Source organism: Onychostruthus taczanowskii, unplaced genomic scaffold (assembly GCF_017590055.1).
Source record: "Onychostruthus taczanowskii isolate IOZ18803 unplaced genomic scaffold, ASM1759005v1 scaffold6, whole genome shotgun sequence".
Classification (NCBI taxonomy): domain Eukaryota; kingdom Metazoa; phylum Chordata; class Aves; order Passeriformes; family Passeridae; genus Onychostruthus; species Onychostruthus taczanowskii.
Genome location: NW_024503679.1, coordinates 18,451,230 through 18,470,514, shown reverse-complemented (window position 1 = coordinate 18,470,514; position 19,285 = coordinate 18,451,230). Strand labels below are relative to the sequence as shown.

The 19,285-nt window shown below is 61.2% G+C and overlaps 5 protein-coding genes across 5 annotated transcripts in view; 3 read left to right on the top strand and 2 right to left on the bottom strand.

Annotated features, from left to right (window-relative positions):
* The window catches only part of PPIP5K1 (diphosphoinositol pentakisphosphate kinase 1), a 54,402-nt gene extending 54,340 nt beyond the window's left edge, over positions 1–62 (bottom strand). Inside the window, exon 1 of the mRNA XM_041419009.1 lies at positions 43–62. The gene's annotated coding sequence lies outside the window, so the exon portion shown is untranslated. The remainder of the gene's footprint in view (positions 1–42) is intronic.
* A 593-nt stretch (positions 63–655) lies between these two features.
* PDIA3 (protein disulfide isomerase family A member 3) lies at positions 656–9,253 on the top strand. The gene is made up of 13 exons (XM_041418729.1): positions 656–1,748; positions 1,823–1,901; positions 2,562–2,679; positions 3,091–3,198; positions 4,057–4,186; positions 4,660–4,776; positions 5,200–5,325; positions 5,743–5,925; positions 6,463–6,571; positions 7,371–7,499; positions 7,919–7,998; positions 8,507–8,564; positions 8,848–9,253. Exons 1-13 carry the CDS (start codon positions 1,045–1,047, stop codon positions 8,965–8,967), a joined length of 2,061 nt encoding a protein of 686 aa, XP_041274663.1. The 5' UTR covers positions 656–1,044; the 3' UTR covers positions 8,968–9,253.
* A 1,406-nt stretch (positions 9,254–10,659) lies between these two features.
* Positions 10,660–12,770, top strand: LOC121343443 (peptidyl-prolyl cis-trans isomerase FKBP8-like). The gene is made up of 7 exons (XM_041418620.1): positions 10,660–11,049; positions 11,152–11,497; positions 11,685–11,902; positions 11,973–12,145; positions 12,219–12,296; positions 12,415–12,518; positions 12,608–12,770. The coding sequence occupies exons 1-7, from the start codon at positions 10,815–10,817 to the stop codon at positions 12,642–12,644; spliced, it is 1,191 nt and encodes a 396-aa protein (XP_041274554.1). The 5' UTR covers positions 10,660–10,814; the 3' UTR covers positions 12,645–12,770.
* Positions 12,771–13,020: 250 nt separating this feature from the next.
* SERF2 (small EDRK-rich factor 2) lies at positions 13,021–13,789 on the top strand. The gene is made up of 3 exons (XM_041419019.1): positions 13,021–13,147; positions 13,373–13,481; positions 13,582–13,789. The coding sequence occupies exons 1-3, from the start codon at positions 13,027–13,029 to the stop codon at positions 13,643–13,645; spliced, it is 294 nt and encodes a 97-aa protein (XP_041274953.1). The 5' UTR covers positions 13,021–13,026; the 3' UTR covers positions 13,646–13,789.
* Positions 13,790–14,567: 778 nt separating this feature from the next.
* SERINC4 (serine incorporator 4) lies at positions 14,568–18,625 on the bottom strand. The gene is given in 11 exon segments (XM_041419124.1): positions 14,568–15,399; positions 15,674–15,904; positions 15,906–16,244; positions 16,447–16,573; positions 16,645–16,740; positions 17,015–17,226; positions 17,289–17,382; positions 17,477–17,556; positions 17,673–17,851; positions 18,236–18,367; positions 18,493–18,625. Coding segments are annotated over 11 exon segments (1,758 nt in total). The 5' UTR covers positions 18,544–18,625; the 3' UTR covers positions 14,568–15,182.
* Between the last annotated feature and the right edge of the window lie 660 nt (positions 18,626–19,285).

Sequence of the window (19,285 nt, the reverse complement as noted above, 5' to 3'; positions counted from 1 at the left end):
AGACCCCCGTCCCACAGACCGCCGAGACAAGGTGTGACACACCTGACACTTCCCCGGCACGGGACCCTGCCCGGGCCCTGCCTGCTCACCCCGCCCGTGCCGCCGGGGCGGGACGCCCACGGCGCGACGGAGCCGACTGCCGCTGGCCTCGGTTCTGGGCGCTAATCCGGGGCCGGCGCCAGCCCCATCACCGCAAAGGATGCATTACTGATAACGGGAACCCGGCACGGGCGGAGGACACCGCCCGGGGCCGCGGATCCTGCCCGGGGCCGTGCACCCTGCCCGGGGCCGCGGACACCGCCCGGGGCCGCGGATACCGCCCGGGACCGCGGATCCTGCCCGGGGGCCGGGGCGGCGGGCAGCGCCCCCTGCCGGCCCCGGGGCCGCACTGCGCTGCCGGGAGCGGGCCGGGCCCGGGGCCCTTTGCCGCAATGGCGACGATGAAGTCACAGACGCCAGGCGGGTTCTCCCCGCAGCCCCGGGGCCGACTGGCTGGTTCAGCTCAGTATTGGTGACAAAAACGGCAGAAACAGCCCGGGCGGCTGCCCCCGGGCCGGAGGTGAGCTGATGAGGGCTGGCCCCAGTCATCAGCTCTGGGGTACTGGGAGCAGCTGCTAAAACTGCGGTAGGGACCTGATGGCAAGGTGAGGGCAGGACCGCTGGGGCTCTGAGGAGAGCGGATGGTGAGGCGGAAACGGGGAGCCGAGAACGTGTCCCCAGTGTATGCATTGCCCCCGAGGCCCACCCGAGCTGCCCGGCGCGCTGCAAAGGAAGGCGCTGGGAGGGTGAGAATCGGGGTTTTGTGCGGGGACAGCCCCAGGCCTGGCAGGACCGGGGCTCGGTGGTGCGAGGTGGGAGCAGGCTGTGCCTGCTCAAACCTGGGGACGAGCACCCTGGCAGGGATGGCACAGATCGAGTTCCTTCTGGCTGCAGACCCCAGCCGAAGGTGCACATGCCGAGGGATGGGGTACCGGGGTAAAGACCCGCTGCCGGGTTCGGCTCGGGGCCAGGAGAACGCCACGCTGTCCCGGGTCGGAGCGGGAAATGCGTGGCTGCGGTGAATCCAGCAGGCGAGCCTGCAGCGAGCCCGGCGCCGTCGTGCGGCATGTGCTGGGCACGTGCCACCGCCGCGCCGGCTCCGCGCCGTGCAGACACCGTGGCCACGGTGGGGTTACCGCACATCCGCCAGCTCGGCACAGCTCCCGGAGACCGACACCGGACTCGGCAGCGCGCGGCCCCCGGTCCCGGCCGGGGAAAGGGCAGGCGCTGTGGTCGGCGCGACACTGCTCGGTGGGAAGTGACTGCACCGTGGATCGCGGGCGGGCCCCAGCGCACAGCCGCCAGCCGCCGCCACGGCCCGGCCAGCACCGGGAACCGGCGGCCATGGAAGGGGCGGGGCCGGCGCGCAGACCCCGCCCCCGCTGGCATGCTCCCCGTGACGTTCCGCCCAATCAGGAGCTGCCACACGGCAGATCCGGATGCGGGGGCCGGACTTCCGGCTGCGGCCCCGGCGCTCCTTCAGCTGCCGCTCCCGGCCCCGCCGCTCCCGGACGCGCCGCGCCCGCCGCTCCCGCCGCGATGTCCGCGCCCCGGCCCCCGCAGCCGGCCCTGCCTGCCGCGCTGCTGCTGTTCCTGATGCTCGCCCTCGGCGCTCGCGCTTCCGACGTGGTGGAGCTCAGCGATGCCGATTTCGAGAGTGGCCTGGCCGAGCGCCCGGGGCTGGTGCTCGTGGAGTTCTTCGCGCCCTGGTGAGGGGCCGCTGCGGGCGGGGGGCGGGCCCGGGGGGGCGCCAGGCCGGTCTGACTCCCTTCCGTGCCCCTAGGTGCGGACACTGCAAGCGGCTGGCGCCGGAGTACGAGTCGGCCGCGACCCGGCTGAAGGGGATCGTGCCTCTCGTGAAGGTGAGCACGGGCTCCCGCGCTGGGGCACGCCCGGGAGCGGCCCGCCAGCGGGGCCCGGCTCTGCAGGCCTGACGGACGGCGTTTCTTTGGTGCCTCGGAGGCCTGGAACGATGTGGAAGGCGATCCGTGCAGGGCCCCGGAGGGTGTGAGGGCTGCCCCGGCCGGGGACATGGGCCTGCTCGGAGCTGTGTGATGAGGCTGAGAGCGAGGGTCTGCTGCACGGACCCACTGAGGCACGCTGACTAGGGGCTTCTTTTCTGCACAAAACTCGTAGAGTTTTCTCAAATCAGGGTCTCTTTCTTCCTTTAGTGGCATGGACTCTTGGCACCATGGCCTCCTGGTCGGGTCGGCCTGTTTTCTTCAAATGTTATATAAACTTTGGGAGTGACAAGGTGCTGAGAAATTCCATGTCATTGATTGCAAGAAACTATCCTTTCTAGTATTTTTTGGGGTGTGTAGTCTGGTCGAACTTGAAACTATTTAGTTTTTGCAGTATTTTCTCAAATATTTTTCTGGGCGTCTCATTATACCTGTGCCACCTCTTTCCCAGTCTGGGCTGTTGAGCACCAGGCATGGTGATGCATCCCTCTAGTCCCTTGTGTGGGATGGGTGTGTTAGGGCTGGATCTCAGTCTGACTAGCAAGGTTTCTTTTCCTTTAGGTTGACTGTACAGCAAACTCCAACACCTGTAACAAGTATGGAGTCAGTGGATATCCCACATTAAAGATTTTTCGAGATGGAGAAGAGGCAGGGACCTATGATGGGCCCAGAACAGCAGGTAAGAACTGTTTGGCAGCGTCTGGTTTGCTGAGCTGTTGCAGGAGGCAGCATGTAACAGCCAGGGATGCAGAGAAGGTTCACACCTACACATACCCCCCACCAACCCCTTACCCTCTCCAGAACACTTTGTGCTGGCAAAGCTAAGCTTGGGGTGTTTATTTGCCCTTAAAGCTCTCCTTTAAAGGTGAAGGTTTAAAGCTCTCCTTTAAAGGTGAAGGTGAACATCCTAGTTCCCAGGATGCTGGAAAGCTCCTGTGTGAAGCTAACGGGAGCAGTCCTTCTGTTCACATATTTACTGTATGGGAGATGTGTATGGATTCTGCAGGAACAGTTTCTGGTTTAGGAAGCTTGAAAAATGTCTTGTGGAACATGGTATTGATGCCTTTAATTATTTTACTGATCTTTCAAGATGGGATTGTCAGCCATCTCAAGAAACAGGCGGGACCTGCTTCGGTGGCTCTCAGTTCTGTGGCTGAGTTTGAGAAGTTCATTGGTGATAAAGATGCTTCTGTCGTGGGTGAGTAGAGGTGAAAGGAGTGGGCTCTGGGAGCTTGTGTGGAAAGAGCAGAGGCAGTACCACAGCCTGCAGCAGATGAAATTCCAGATGGACATGAACAAAAACACTGCTGGTAATGAGAACAATAAAGCCCTAGAACATGTATCCAGAGGGATTTTAAAATGTTCAGCCTGGGAGATTTTCACAACTTAGTTGGACAAAGCTCTGAGCAATCTAGTCTGACTGGGGCTGGTCCTGCTTCAAGTGGGAGATTGGATTCGAGGACCTTTGAGTATTCTCTCCAAATTTTTTTCTTTTTTTTTTTTTTTTCCCCATGGCCATCGGGCTTTGTGGGCTCCCCTGGCACCATAGTATATGTTTTTCAAAGGTTGTTGCTTTCTTGGCTGGCTGACAACAGGTGGCTTTGGGTGCGTTTGTTGCTCTGCTGGCATCAGAGGGCTGTTGGCCTTGGGTGTCTGTGGTTACATGTGGCAACAGCAGATGGTGCAAATCAGGTGCCATCTTGTAGGTATAGCCACATGAGTATTAACCAGCATTCCTAAACTTACTGTTAAGTGCCAGTGACTATTGTTGCACAATCACCAATGCATGTCTGGGTGTTCAGGGGACAATTGTCCTTGGCTGAATGACCAGTTTGGGCTTTTCCTGAGTAACTTTTCTGCTCCTGGAAAGGGGGGAGGGGGTGGGTGCAAGCAGGTCTTCAGAAATGGGAGAGAAGCTGTCAAAGGTAAACACCCCAACATGCACTGAAGGACTGGATTCAGGACTGATCCAGTGCATTGTAGAGAAAAATGCTGAGACTTGCAGAGGGTCCAGAGCTGGGTTGGTTTGAGGTCACAGTCTGCCTTTCTGCTGCAGGCTTTTTTGGTGATGCATCTGGGGATGCTTACTCGGAGTTCATGAAAGCAGCCAACAGCCTCAGGGATAACTACCGCTTTGCGCACACCACCGAGGAGCAGCTGGTGCAGAAGTACAAGGAAGATGGAGAGTAAGTTACTTAATACAAAGATTTACTATTATTTATTATTATTATTATTATTTAGGCATTTGGAACAAATTCATGGATTCCACTTAAATGGTTTCAGTTTCTAAGCATAGCTTAAGGTCTGGTTTCTTCCCAGCTAACAGCGATGTTTCTTTTGAATTGAGATAGAAAGCTGTAAATGGTCTCTGAAGTGTTTGTGTCTCTGGGTGGAAAGTGTCTCAACAGAGACATTTTGTTTTGGTATTCATTGTTATGGTGAGAGTTTTGTTTCTCATTGTGGCTTGTCTGAATAATGAAGAAGGCTCTGACAGGTACAGCTAATGCACTAGTGCCACCAAGAAACTAGACAGTGTTGTTTGAGCTGTGAATGGTGAGTGGTGATTGTCACTGGAGAGTGGGTTTTTGCCTCATCTGGCTGCTGTCCTTGGACTCCCAGGGACACTTTGAACTAATTCACAATACCTGCTTCCCCACAGAGGTATAGTCCTATTCCGTCCTCCACGCCTGACCAACAAGTTTGAGGAGAGCTCTGTCAAGTATCCAGAAGACAAAATCACCAGTGCAAAGATCAAGAAATTCATTCAGGAGAACATGTGAGTGATTCCTCACCAACAAATGTGACAGACTGGCCCCAGTTGGCTTTGGCCCTGTCAGAGCTTGTTTTCTCATTGCTGCCACCTCTGCTGCCTGTCTTGGCACTTCTTCCCTTTGGGGACACCTTCCTGAAATCCTGACGTGGCTGTTGGCATGCACTCTCCATATTCTAACCATGACTCTGTTTAAAAACTGAACCTGTGAGAGCTGTGCTAGCTTTGGCCTTAACTGGGTCAGCTCTAGCCACTGATGTGGCAGGAGATGGAGATTTGACACAGAAAAACCTGGTACAGGAATGAGCAGAGCATTTCTTCCTGAGGCCTGATTGATCACTGGCATTTAACTCCTGGGTGGGAAGCAAGTGTGCTGTGTCAGGCCTGTTCAGGGGTCATGGGCTCTGCTAATTCCTCTCTCGTTGACAGCTTTGGCATCTGCCCTCACATGACTGAAGACAACAAAGACTTGATCCAGGGCAAGGACTTGCTGGTGGCATACTACGACGTTGACTATGAGAAGAATGCCAAGGGATCCAACTACTGGCGCAACAGGTGGGAGTGGTGGGGTAAATCAGCCTCGCACTGTTCCTGCCTTGCTGCGGTTCCACAGCTTGGGTGACAGTCCTCTGAAATGCTGTGTGATTGCTCTTGGATCCCTGGTCCTTAGGAACCTAGACCTTACCCACAGACTGCCTCACTGCTGTGGTGTGCAGTTCTGCCCTTCATGCCTGAGACCCTGGGGTCACGCAGGTGGAGGATGGAAACACACAACTCTTGCCTCGATCACACAGACACAAGTCTGCTGGTCTGCTTCTCAGCACTGTTTCTACAGGACCTGGCTCTGAAGAGCACATTGTGCCACTGAATTCCTAGCCCAGTGTGTATGTCATCTTGAAGGGTGTTACATCATGTAGAAGAACATGTTCAAAGAAATAATGCTTTGTGTTTTTGTTTATTTTTTCCCCTCAGAGTTATGATGATTGCAAAGAAGTTCTTGGATGCTGGCCACAAACTGTCTTATGCTGTTGCTAGTCGAAAAACCTTTGGCCACGAGCTTTCTGAGTTTGGTCTAGACAGCAGTGTGGGTGAGGCCCCCGTCGTTGCCATCAGAACTGCCAAAGGAGATAAATATGTCATGCAAGAAGAGTTCTCGTGAGTTCTTGAACTTGATGGTAATGGGTCTCATTTGATGGACTTTGGTCTAGAGGTCTCTGACCAGATGATACTTTGTTAGCTTTGAGGAAACAGGAAAGCTGGCTGTTGCAGCTGGAAGAAGCACTTGCTGGGTCAAAATGACTCTTGCTCATGTTTTTTTCTGCTCTCTAGAAAGCTTGCAGCCCCTCCTGTTATACAAAGGGAGAGAATTCAGTTCCAGATCCTGAAATTCTGGTTAGGAATCAGGGTGCAATAAAGGGTAGAAGAATTCATTGTACCTTTCATTTTGAAAAAAACCTGAAGAATGCTAGAAGGCCTAAAATATTGAATGGGATGTGCATCCAGCCGCCTGTCAGAGCCCTTAAGGACATCGCTGCACTTGTTCTGGGGTCTACTAAGCCAGCCCCAGACTGGTGCTGTCAGAGATGCAGGTGGCATCTGTTGTGTGGGTGGAAGTAGCTTAAATAAGCCTTGAAAGTTTCCCTCTCTCATCCTGTGTGTGTGATGATGGCTGTAACATCACTTTTCTTTCAGCCGTGACGGAAAGGCTCTGGAGAGATTCCTGCAAGATTACTTTGATGGAAACTTGAAAAAATACCTGAAATCAGAGCCTGTCCCTGAAAGCAATGATGGCCCTGTAAAGGTGAGTGATGCTTATAGCTGCAGACACTGCTCAGCAGCAGCTTCCTGTGCCTGTGCAAAGTGCTGGGAGCGAGGCATGGTGGCAGCTCAAGAGGCCTCTGTGCTGATAGACAGAGGAATTGCTCACTCCCTTGTTCCACTGCAGTTTTCTGAGGTGAGGGAGACATGCAGCTTGCAGTTTGGGTTCTGTTTTTTTTCCCCCAGCATAGTAACTGCTGCTTGGCCCCAGCAGTTATGTGCTTTGTGAGTGCAGCAGCATCCAGATTTCCAGGGCTTACACAGAGGCCTGCCCTTTTGGTTTGTGCTCACTCCTTCAGGCCATGGTCTTCCTGTTGGTTGTGACTGCACTATTTCAGGGATTTCCCTGTTCATCTCCTCACTGGGATCTGGTATAATTCCTGCCTTTCACCCTCCCAGGCAATTCTACCCTGAGTAAGAGCATTCCCTGGCTTGGCTTTTTGATGAGAGCCTTACACAGGAGTACAGGTCACAGGATTCACAGATGTTTTTGGGGTGATGGGGATGGCCTCAGCCAGTCCTGCTGATTGCTTGCTGAGATTAAAAAGAAATGGCTTTATATTCCTGCAAGGACATCATCTGCAGACCTCACTTGGAGGTAGTGCTGGTAACTTATGGCAGGTTTCTACCTGCACGGTGCAGATGAGGAGTGCTGTGTTTGGTTCTGCTGCTCACTGTGCAGGTGTGGGAGACCCAGGCTTGGGTGGAGCGTGTGGAGCATGTCATGTCATTGCCTCATCTCTGACTTGGAAAGAACTAACTGGTGTGATCAACCTTTACAGGTGGTGGTGGCTGAGAACTTTGATGAAATTGTTAATGCACAAGACAAAGATGTCCTGATAGAGTTCTACGCACCGTGGTGCGGCCACTGCAAGAATCTGGAGCCCAAATACAAAGAACTGGGGGAGAAGGTAAGTCTGAGATTCTTGCAAATGTGAACTAGAATTTAACAGCACTAAATGGTCCTGCAGGTCCTTTCTAGCCTCTGTGATAAGGGGCCTAATTGTGCCTTCCTGAGGGCTACAAATTCTAGTCCCTTTGTGGAGTGTAGGTATCTTGAAGCAGGATCTGTGGTAGCAACCACACTGTGTATTTAGTCTGTGTTACTGGCTAGGGCACAGGAATATTCCCAGATTCAGTGACTGGCCTCAACTGCCCAAGTTGCTTTTTGGGTCTTTTCGCTCTGCACGATGATAGTCTCCCATGTAGTGGGGGTTGGTGAAGTGGCATTCCCTGTGCACTGTCCTCTGATAACACTGTCCCAGATCATGCTGACTGCTGGGTTCCTGGATTTTGGAATTGGTTACTGATTGGTTCTTTCTACCCACAGCTCAGCAAAGATCCCAATATCGTCATTGCCAAAATGGATGCTACAGCCAATGATGTGCCTTCTCCCTATGAAGTCCGAGGGTAGGTCTGACTGCTGTGACAGCACATGTCAGTGCATGAGGCCCTCTCTGTCTGACTTCAGGCACAGCACTGAAGAGCTGAAAGAGCCTCATGGGGAGAGGTGTGGGGGCTGCCAGGCAACAGCTAGGTGACTGCTGCGCAATGGCTTGATGTGGATAAGTCAAGAGTGAAAACAAAATACACTGATCTGCCTGGCTTCTCCAGGATTCTGGTGTCCTGGCTCTGCCTGGAGGTCTGTCCTGCTGCTTTGGAATCTGCTGAGATTCTGTTCCTGGCAGTGTGAAAACAAATCTGGGCTTGCTGTTCCAAAAGCAGTTCAGCTAGCAAACTTGATCCTGTGAGCTCAGCCAGATCTGCTGGGCTCTTGAAGGCCACACCTGGTGCCTCAGAGCCATTGAAGCTGTGCCATGTTAAACCAGGGCAGTGCAGGGTGCGAGTCCCCTCAGTTGGGGCTGGTCTGATAGAAATCAGAGCATCTCAGGAGCTCATGTGTTTCTTCTCTCTCCAGTTTCCCCACCATCTATTTTGCTCCAGCTGGCAAGAAGCAGAGTCCAAAGAAGTATGAGGTGAGACTTTTGCTGTTCTTCATGCTTTATAGAGAAGTGAAGAGCATCCAGGTTTTCTAATTGTACTTAAGCCTCTTTGGAGTTGGGGGTGGCACTGTGTCCTGTTACCCTGGGAACACACCTGAGAGTACCTGCTGGGAGCATTGTACTTTGTGTTGTTGGCCCTGGGAAGAACTCTGCTTGCAGTCACCTGGGTCTCCTGCCAGGCACCTGAACCCCCTTCAGGAGAAGGGAAGTCCATGCTGGGTACAGGTCCTGCCTGACTGTCATTTGCTTTCTGCAGGGGGGCAGAGAAGTGAGTGACTTCATCAGCTACCTGAAGCGGGAGGCAACCAACACTCCCGTGCTGCAGGAGGAAGAGAAATCCAAGAAATCCAAGAAGAAGGTGAAGGAGGATTTGTAAAGTACCTACTTGCCACCTTGTCAGGATGAGCTCTGTGTGAATTGGGGAAGCACTGGTCAGATTGGGGCCAGTTCTGGGCTGTGGAGAGCCAGTGGCCATGTGGGCTGAGGGGCCCCAGCTGCTGTACCTAGTAATGTTTAATTTCCTGCCGTCTCTTTTAGCTGCACTGTTGTGGGGCTCCCCAGGTTTGTTTCGTGGTTTGGGAGGGGGTGGGGGTACAATTATTTTCTAATTTTTTTTGTACATTTGGAGAAGTGAAACAATAAAATGACCCCCTTAAGACCAAGTGTCCTTGTCCTGGGGAAGCCCATCAGACCTAGAAATGGGATCCTGTTCTTCATAGGCAGCAGCTTCCTGCTTCCAGTTGTTCCCTGCAGTGAGCCCTCCTAGCCACTGAGTTCAGCTTCTAGCCCATTGTCCTCTTTCCTCAGCTGCCCGAGCCCCTCCAGAATGTAGCAGCAACAGCTGTCCCAATGTGTTGGGCTTTGGGTGCTGCACTTACACGCATTTTGGACTGGGGAACTGTGGTCACACAGTGCTGTGTGCTGCCCTGTGGAGTCCAGGGTGCTCTCTGTGACTGTTGGATCGCAGCAGTGCAGGCACATGGAGCAGGCTGGCAAGGGCCTCGCTCAGCAGCAGCAACAAATGAGCTTTGAAGCTGGTGCAGGAGTAGTCAGCTCCACTGACAGCTGACAATTACCCATCTAACACCAAACTGGAGTGCTGCTTCCTTGGTGGGCAGGACAGTGCTCTCCATCAAGCCAAGGAGAGCCAGGGAAGTGGTTCTAATCCTGGCTTTGCTCCCTGCTCTGTGACTGTTGACCAGGTGGCAGCTGGGGCACTGAACACAGATAAAACTCTTCAGCATGTTTGGCCCATAGCACCACTGCAGCTGCTCAGAGCAGCCTGGGTGAAGTTAGCACAGGCCTGGGGCAACTTTCTGGCAGGATGGACAGATGAGGAAGGGCTGTGCTGGTCGCTGCCCAGATGTCCCTCACTGTGCTGCAACTGCACTGAAGGTACTGAGCTTCAATTGAGAAACAGGTATCTGATGAAGGATTTGTATATTTGCTGCCTGGAGTACTTGGCAAAGCCATTCCAAAGGATGGCTACAGACCTTTCTTTCAGTGAGACCTGCATGGAGAGCTGGTCCTGTGTAAGGGGGGAGCCCCCACCCAAAGTAACATTCCCTCAGAGTTGCCTCAGGCCTTAGCCGAAGATCAGATCTTTGTTTCTGCCTGTCCCCATGCAGCCGTGGCCCTCCAGGGAGCAGGGAATGAGCTGGCTCCAGGTGCTTCAGGGCAGCTGGAGCAGCTGGCACTGCTTCAAAGACAGGTCCGGATGAGCAAGCAAAGAACGGTAGCAACAGTTTGGTTGGGAGGTCCGCTTCTTGCAGAACCAGGCTTTTGATGTGATCTTTGGCTGGAGATATTCACAGTGATTCTTCTGCTGGTAGCTGGGATAAGCCAAAAACCCGGCCCGCAGCCTCGGTACCGGAGAAGCCCGGCCACGGCTTCGCCTGACCGCGCGACGGCGGCGGGGGGCGGCCCCGAGGGGCGGGGGCGGGTGGCGGGAGCCCCGTGGCGAGGCTCGCCCTGTGCCGGCTATTTTTGCCGCCGGCCCGGACTAATCCCCTGAGCCGCTTCCCGGCATTAGGTAACGGTGCGGCGGCATGCGCTCCGCGGTGTCCCCGGCCCGGGCAACCCCCGGCAGTCGCGGCGCGGCGGGACCGGCGGCGGCACGCCCGGTGCGGGCTGGGGGCCGTGGGCACCCGCCGCCGAGCCCCGGGCGGGCGCGGGCCGAGGCCAGCAGGTAGCGGCGGGGGGGGAGGAGGGCCGGGGGCGGACATGCCCGGCCCGTCGCCCGGCGGGTCCCCGGAGAGGGAAACAGAGGCCGGCGGGCGGCCGCGGGGGCCTGGCCGGGACCGGCGGGTGCGGTTCCGGCTGCCCCACACCGCCATCACGGTGCCGTCGGTGCGCGAGGAGGAGCGGCTCTTCTACCGGCGGCTGGAGGCGCTGGCAGTGCCGGGGCCCGGCGGCTTCGGGCCGCTCTTCGCTTCCGACGGTTGGAGCGACTTGACGGGTGAGCGCCGACGGGCGGTCTCAGGGCCGGTACCGGGAGAGTCGGGCAAGGCGTGCCAGTTTCGGGACACCGGCTTGGCTGTCAGCGCCTCCTCCCCCGCAGAGGACCGGCTGCTGCGGAAGCGCGTGGTGCGGGCCGGGCCGGGCGGGCCGCGGCCCTTGCCGGGCCAGGAGGTGTCGGTGAAGGTGCTGGGCGCCCTGGAGGACGGCGGGCTGGTGGAGCGGGACCCGCGGCTCATCTTCGTGCCGGGTCACGGGGACGTCGTGCAGGTGAGCCCGAACCGGTGCGCGGCTCAGTGCCGAGCGGGCTCAGCGCCGCCCCGGGCTCCGACCCGCCAGCCCCGCCGTGCCCGTCCACAGGCTCTGGAGCTGGGCGTCCCCACCATGCAGCCCGGGGAGGTTTCCTTCTTCCTCGCCGCTTTCCCCTACGCCTACGGTCGCCCGGGCAGGTAGGGCGGGCGGGCAGGGGGACCGAGCAGGCGGGGGAATGGAGCAGGCAGGGGGCGGGAGGGCAGCCGGACCGGGGCGGGCAGACAAGAGGGACAGGCGAGGACAGAGGGACCAGAGCCGGTGGGGCCGGCCGGGCAGGGGACCGGGGCGGGCAGGGGTCGCGGGCAGCCGGCGCTGTACCAGCAGGGAGCCCGACGTGCCGCCCGAGGCGCCGCTGCTGTTCGAGGTGACGCTGCTAGAGGTGCGGGACGGCCCCGACCCGCAGCCGCTGCCGCCCGCCGTCCGCCTGCGCCTGGGCTCGCAGCGCCGGGAGCGGGGCAACTTCCACTTCGCGCGGGGCGACTTCGCCGCGGCGCTGCGATCGTACCGGCTGTCCCTGCTCGCCCTGGACGGCCCCGCCGCCGGTGAGACCGGACGGGAGGGAGGGCCCGGGGCTGCGGGGCTGGGGCGCTGAGGCCGCCACTCGCCCCGCAGCTCCGCCCGGGCCCGAGGAGGAAGAGGAGTTGCGGGAGCAGCGCGTGAAGTGCCTCAACAACTGCGCGGCCGCCGAGCTGAAGCTGGGGCGGGCGGAGGAGGCGCTGGCGGCCTGCGAGGCGGCCCTGCGGATCAGCCCCGACAACGGCCGGGCGTTGCTCCGGCGCGGGCAGGTGCGACTCGCCGCGCACGGCCCCGCTCCCCTCGGCCCGGCCGTCTGGCCACCGAGCGCTCCTCTCCCCGCAGCTGCTGGCGGAGCAGGGCCGGGACGCAGAGGCGGCGCTCGTCCTGAAGAGAGCCCTGGAGCTGGACCCGGCCAACAAGGTGCGGGAGGCGGGGTGCGAGGGCGGGCAGCACCCGGTACTAGGAGCGACGGGGAGGAAGAGGATCCCGCAGGAATCGGTGGGTCGGGTGTCCCACCGCAGCCGCCCCTCGTCCGCAGGTGATCCACACCGAGCTCTCACGGCTGGCGAAGCGCCAGAGCCCTCCATCCAGCACCGGCCCGCAGAATCCCCGCCACGACCCGGAGCCGCCGCCGGGCCCCGCGTGCGTAGGCGAGCTGGGCTGTGCAGGGACGGGTGCTCGTCCCGCAGCCTCGTGGCACGGAGAGCGCTTACAGCCGTCCCTCCCTGTAGATCCCCCCCACCGCCCTCGGCGGAAGGAGCGATCTGAGCGGCCCCGCAGCGCCCCAGAGCCTGACCAAGGAGATAGAAGAGCTCTCATACCGTCCTCCCCACATCGCCCCACACTGCCTGGGGCGGGGGAGGGCTGGGGCAGGGGCGGGGCGGCGCCCCGGTCCCCGTCCCGCACCGCTCCCGTCCCGCACCGCTCCCGTCCCGCACCGCTCTCCCCTGGCAGCGCTCCCGCACGCCTCGTGACGTCACGGCGGGGGGCGGTTCCCCCTCGCCCCGCATCCTGTCGCGCGGAGGCGGCTGCGGCGCGTGCGCCCAACCTTCCTGCTTTTTCGCCCCCGCCGGCAGAAGGGAGGCCATAGCCCGCGGCCAATCAGGCGGGGCCTTGCCGGAGAGACGCGCCAATGGGAGTGCAGCGGAGGATGGATCGGCGCAATGATTGGCTGTGGCGTCCCTTAAAGCGCGGCGCGGGGCGGGGCGCAGGGGGGGTCAGTGCGGGACGTGGCGGTGGAGTGGAGGTGGGAGGGAGCGGCGCCATGGCTCGTGAGTCGGGGGGAAGGAAGGAAGGAAAGGGGGCTGGGGCTGGCGAGTGTGGTGGGAGGCTGCTCTGGGACCCAGCAGTGCGGTGGGGCCGGGGTCAGGGGCCGTGCCGTGGTCCACCGGCGCGCCGTGACCCAGCCTGCGGGCAGTGTTCGGAGCGGGGCTTGGGGGTGGCGCCGCGGCCCGCAAGCGGGCCCGGGCCGCGCTGAGGCGGCCGCGCTGTGGCAGGCGGGAACCAGCGCGAACTGGCGCGGCAGAAGAACCTGAAGAAGCAGAGCGACTCGGGCAAGGGCAAGCGGCGGGACGACGGGCTCTCGGCTGCCGCCCGCAAGCAGAGGTGAGCGCCGGGCCGGCCCGCCGGCTTCCCCTGCCCCGCTCCCTGCTCCCGCCCCGCGGCGGTGCCGGCCCCGCCGCCAGCCCCGCCGCGCTCCCCGCAGGGACTCGGAGATCATGCAGCAGAAGCAGAAGAAGGCCGACGAGAAGAAGGAGGGCAACAAGTAGCGGGCGGCCGCGCCGGGCTGCCGCCCCAGGGCCGGTCCCGCCGGCAGGATGCCCCGCGCCGCCCCGGGGCCGGTCCCGCCGGGACCCCCGGCATCGCCCGCGCCCTGCGGCGCCGTACCCTATTAAAGTAGCTGTGGAGCCCTGCACGCTGCGTCTGCTCGTCCGTGCGCCGGGCGGGGGGTGGGCGAGCCAGGGTATTACCGGCGGAGCAATCGCGGCCGTGGCAGAGTCAAGCGGCGGCATCCTGGCGGTGAGGAACAAAGGTGGGGTCGGGCTGGGCGCTCCTTGGGGCAGCAGAGGGGGTCGCCGCGGGGGCCGAGGGCCGGGCGGCCCGGGGCGGCTGGGAGAGCTGGCCGGCCCGAGGAGCGGAGCTGGCCGGCCCGAGGAGCGGAGCTGGCCGGCCCGAGGAGCGGAGCTGGCCGGCGTGGCGCAGCCCGGGCTCCGGGCCGCTCGCAGAGATGGCGGCCGGGCCTGCGCAGCGGGGAGAGCCGCGCTGCGGCACGGCCGGGGCGGGCCCGGCTGTGGCTGCCCGTCCGGCAGCAGCGCGGAGCCCTCTGCGTGGCCGCGGGTCCAGCCCGGGGCTACGGCCGGTGCCGATCGGCCTTTCCGCCTCCCTGCAGGGCAACAATAGTGGCGTCAGCCCGATCCGGCAGCGCGGCGACGGGTCCCGCGGCAGCCTGGCTTCCTCGCCGAGCCGGATGCAGCGCCGCCTTCCACCGCGCTGGTGCCGTCCTTGGCGCTGGTCTCGCAGAGCGGGCAGCCTGGGGCTGGCAGCGGGTGTCAGTGGGGCTCTGGGGGGCCCTGAGGAGCTGCTGCTCACCATGGCCAGCTGCCCCGGTCCCTGTATGGACCCCCTTGGCCATACCAGGCTGCAGGTCCGTCTTGTGCCCCACCAGCGTCAATGGCTGTGGCTGCTCGACTGCAGGACAGAAGGGTGGCAGGGGGTTCTCTAGCACTGCCAGTGGCTGTGGCAGGCTGCCCAGTGGCCTGTGCTTGCAGCAGGCACGAGCAAGGCATTGTTTCCCCAGAGGACAGCCTGCACTGCCTGCACGGGGGTCTGGCAGAACCCCCCACCCGGGCCAGGCTCTGTGGGGACTTGCAGCAGTGCTGCTGACTCGGGGTGTTCCACAGGGCTGGCACCCCCTCCCTCCATCCCCATGGCAGCAGCTGCGCAGGGCAATGGCACAGTTCAGAGTTTTATATAAAAATGTATTGAAGCAGGTATTTACAGTGAATGCACCACAACCGTGGCAGCCAGGGCAGAGCCCTGCTCCCCCAGTGCACTCAGTGAGGCCAGGGCAACCAGGCTGCGGGCTGAGCTCCTGCCACCAGCTGGCTCTGGCCCTTTGGGTGGCCCTGGCTCAGCACAGGGCCAGTATCCCTGGGAGCATCCACCTCCCATATTCCCCTCAGGCTCTCAGGTGCTGCTGTCTCCTGGGACAGGGGTGAGGGGAGGCCAGGAGGACCAAGCAGGGCTAGGGCACAGGCACGGGGCACAGCAGGGACCAGCCCTGGGTGCAGTTTGTCCTGGCAGGGGCTATGTGGAGACGTTGATGCGCTGTGGAGCACGTCGGCGCCGCACGATGCGTGGCCCTGTACTGCTGCGTTGGTGCTGTGGGGAGCCCTGGAGGCAGAAGGGGCTCAGCAGCAGCCACAGGTAGAGCAGGACACAAGCCCAGCACGAGGACACCTTCACCCAGAAGGTTGACCAGCTGCCATGTGTGAAGGTGGTCTCCAGCACCGCATTCTCATAGCTGGTGGGAGAGGGCAGGACTGGGATGCCAGCACAGGGGGTTCCCGTGCCAGCTGCAGCCACCAGATCACCCTGTGTCCCAGTGGCCATGTGCCCCTGGGCATGTCCCTCCAGCCCTGCTTGCTGCGCTGCACAGCTGCCACTGGAGCAGTGCAGGTCTGTGGGCACAGGGCCTGAGCATCCCCAGCAGGTGCCAGCTCGGTGTTGCCATCACGGCCCAGCACAGAGGTTTGGAGTGAGGGCAGGGAGGGCTGGGCAGCAGCACAGAGCCCTACCTGAACCAGTTGGTGAGTGTCATCATAACATAGAGCGAGGCAAGGAAGAAGACAAAGTGGAAAGCTGAGTAGCTGTAGACCACCCGGTCCTGCTCATCCTGGATGATGAACTGTCCCCTGGCACTCTCCTCTACTTGCTCACATGTCTGATCGGTGCCTGGGGGAGTGTGGGGACATGGCACTCCCAGGCTGGAACACAGGCTCTGCCCGTTCTCCCACACAGACACTCCACTCACCTCTCAGCTCCTCTTCCATCTTCTCAGGGCAGCAGAAACAACAGGAAGGTTTCTGCAGGGAGAGCAGAGTGGTGACTGCCCAGCCCCGTGGCCACCAAGGCCAGACTGAGCCCTGCCTTATGCCATGGCAGGTGGTGTGGGCAGCCCTCTGTGCTTGGCTAGAAAGAGCTGCCCCTCTCTGAGACTGGGACAGGGCCTTGAGGTGGTGGGTCTGGGGTGCCCATAGCAGGAGGATGTGGAGCACAGCTGCATCCATACTCACTTTAAACTCAAAACTGTAGACTTTGACCATCCAGAAGGGCCCAAAGACCTCAGCGAGGTATGAAGCTTCATTGCTGTGCCCAGGAGAGAGGCAGAAATCATAACACAGGCACCCATCACCCTCTGCTAGGCTCCCAGCCTGCCCCATGGATTCCCACCGGCCACAGGAGCTCTGCTGTGCTGCCCCTGTCCACCCACCAGTGCCCCACCTGCTCTTGTCCTGCCGCCCTCAGCACAGCCCTGGCACCCCAGCGTGCCCGGGCAGGGACCACGCACCATGCGAAGAGCACGCAGGCATACATGATAGCAGCACCCAGCACGGCCACGGTGGTGTCCTCTGTCTGCAGCTCATCCTGCCGCAGCCCCGGGAAGCAGACAGTGAGGTTCTGCCCCTTGTACAGCACTGCAGGGAGGTGGAGGTGAGAAGGGCATGCATCATGGCGGGGACTGCTGGTGGTGGGCAGGGACACCCACCTCTCTCTGGGGGGCGGCTGGACAGCGCAGAGAAGGTGAGGTACATCACATAGCAGCTGATGATTGAGGACTGCAGCAGCCCTGACCGCGGCTGCCCTGCGAGAGTGGGGATGGAGGTGTTACTGGAGTTCCTGGAGTAATGCGAGCTGCTGGGTGGGGCTCTGAGTGGGCCCTGGGCAGTCCCCTCCTGCCACTCACCCGTCCAGCGCCTTGTGCCAAGCACGGGAAGGGCCAGCGGGAACCGGGGAACTGGGTTCTGCTCCAGTGCCCAAGTGCTGGCCCTGAGCTGGGGCCCACAGTCACCCCAGCCAGGACACAGCTGGCCATGCAGCTTGGCAGCCCCCAGCACGCTGTGCTGTGTGGTACTCACTGAGCCGCACACACGGCGTGATGGAGATGAAGGACATGATGCCGCAGAGGCTGCCATTGATGGCAAGCAGTGCTTTGTTGAGGTGGCAGGCGGCTGGGTGGGTGTAGAACTTGTAGAGGAAGGAGAAGGCGGCAGAGGCAAGGGTGTAGAAGGTGGCTGTGGCCAGCAGCACAGCCAGATACCAGCGCTTGTCCTGTGCAGCACCTGTCAGCCTGCAGAAGAGTGGATGAGCAGGGGCAGTGGGCAGGTACCCACCCAGCACCCCAGCACTCACCAGTTCTTGTTCCAGGTGTGTGCAAAGGCTGTGATCAGCACCAGCTGGATGAGGATGAAGGCGAAGCCCCCACAGACACCTGTGTAGTGCCAGGCTGGGGGAAGAGGGCAGAGGTAGAGATGGCACAGGACAAGTGGGGGCCAAGAGGGGTGCCCAGGATGCCAGCTCAGATAGTGTGGGGGACACACCTTGGATGAAGTTGTCCTCAGGGATGAAGAAGCTTGCAGCCCAGAGGCCCACCAGCACCAGGAGCTTCAGCAGCCAGTACCTGCAGGGCAGTTAACCTCAGTAGGACAGAGCCCGTCGGGGGGAAACCCAGGGCAGCCCCACCCAGGGCAGCCCCATCCCAGGCCACCCTGTCCCAGCCCCATGGCCCATCCTCACCCATTGTGGAGCTGCGCACGGCAGTCGGAGCTGGAGCGCACGTTGAGCAGCAGGGCAGCCTGTGCCAGGTGGAAGCAGGCAGTGCCAAAACAGACCCGGTACACGGCCGAGGAGCCCACCAGCTGCTCGCAGTCTGTGCCCCCGGGCAGGTGTTGGCACAGCACCACTGAGAAGGGCACCTGGCAGGCACGGTGGTTGATGGGACAGGGCTGCTGGTGTGTGCACCCACCATCCCCCAGTGCCCATGGCATCCAGCGCATCCAAATTTATGATATTCCCACCATTCCCAATACCTTTCTCAGTACCCTGGGACTGCTGAGACCCCAGCAGCCAGGCAAATCCTGCATTTCTGGTACCCCTCAACCCCTTCCCCCTTGGCACCTCCAGCACCCTTGGCACTCCCAGCAGCCCTGTCACTATCCCAGTATCCTCAGAATCCCAGTGCTTCTGATGCCCATGGCAATTCTGGCATGCCCAGTGCTCCTCTGGGTGCCCTGACATGCCGGGCACCCCTGTATCCCCAGCACTCCCGGTACCCTGGGTGTCCCAGTTCCCTCTATCACCTTCTCCGTGATAGCCTGGGCCACAGTGCGGGACAGCATGAGGCAGCACACAGCAGAGGCCAGGACATGCAGGAGCGTGTAGAGGACACGCGTGCTCGTGGACACGCGGAGCCCGTGACAGCCGCAGCAGAGCTGGGGAGGGGCACAGTCAGTGGGGATCCCAGGGACCAGCACCGCTCCAGCCTGGCCCAGCACACCCTACCCACCCAGCCTCGCTCCCAGCTGTGCTCCCAGCCCCGCCAGACCCCAAGTCCCACCTGGAATAGCAGCGGGTGCAGGAGGTGCCCCCGCACCGCTGTGCCCGCCATGGCCCAGCTCGGCTCTGCTCAGCCCCCGCGGCGTTGATGGGATTAGGGGATTGTCAGCTCGGCCCGCCCTGCCATCTGCTCGCTGTTCCCTGCAGGCAGCCACCCCTGGGGTGCTCAGTGGGCACTGTCCAGCGACTCCTGGCCATGGGCATCTCTGCCCAGACGCTGGTCCCTGCTTGGGCAGACGAGGCCCTGGCAGGTGGCCTGGACATGAGCTTGCCTGAGGGGCACCTGGGGTCTGATGTCTCCCTGATGCCAGAGCAGTAGCATACAGCTGTGTGGAGGGGCTGGGAATGTGGAGTTTACTGGAGGGGGCAGCAGCCCCGGGCACAGAGGCACCCAAGGGACCGGCACCTCGCTGGGGAGTGGGACGGCATGAAGCACGTCCAGCGGGCAGCAGGATGCCCCAGGTGGGCAGGAGCTGGGGACAAGCAAGGGGATGCAGGGGGCTCTACGCTGGGGCTGGCATCACCTTCCTTCAGCTGCTCCACAGCCACTCGGGCTTTGCGCTGGCAGAGCCCTGAGACGCGGCGGACGCCGGGGCCGCGGCTGCACGGCGGTGACACGGATGCCCCGCTACCACACACGGCCCGGCCCGAGGGACGCGCCGTCCCCACCGGGTGACATGCGAGACGCGCGCGCGAAGGGAGCGGCGGGGGCGGGCGGCCTGTGCCCGCGGCACGGCCTCGGGCGGCCCGGCACCGGGGCACGGGGAAGCTCGGCCGCCTCTCGCCTCCGGCAG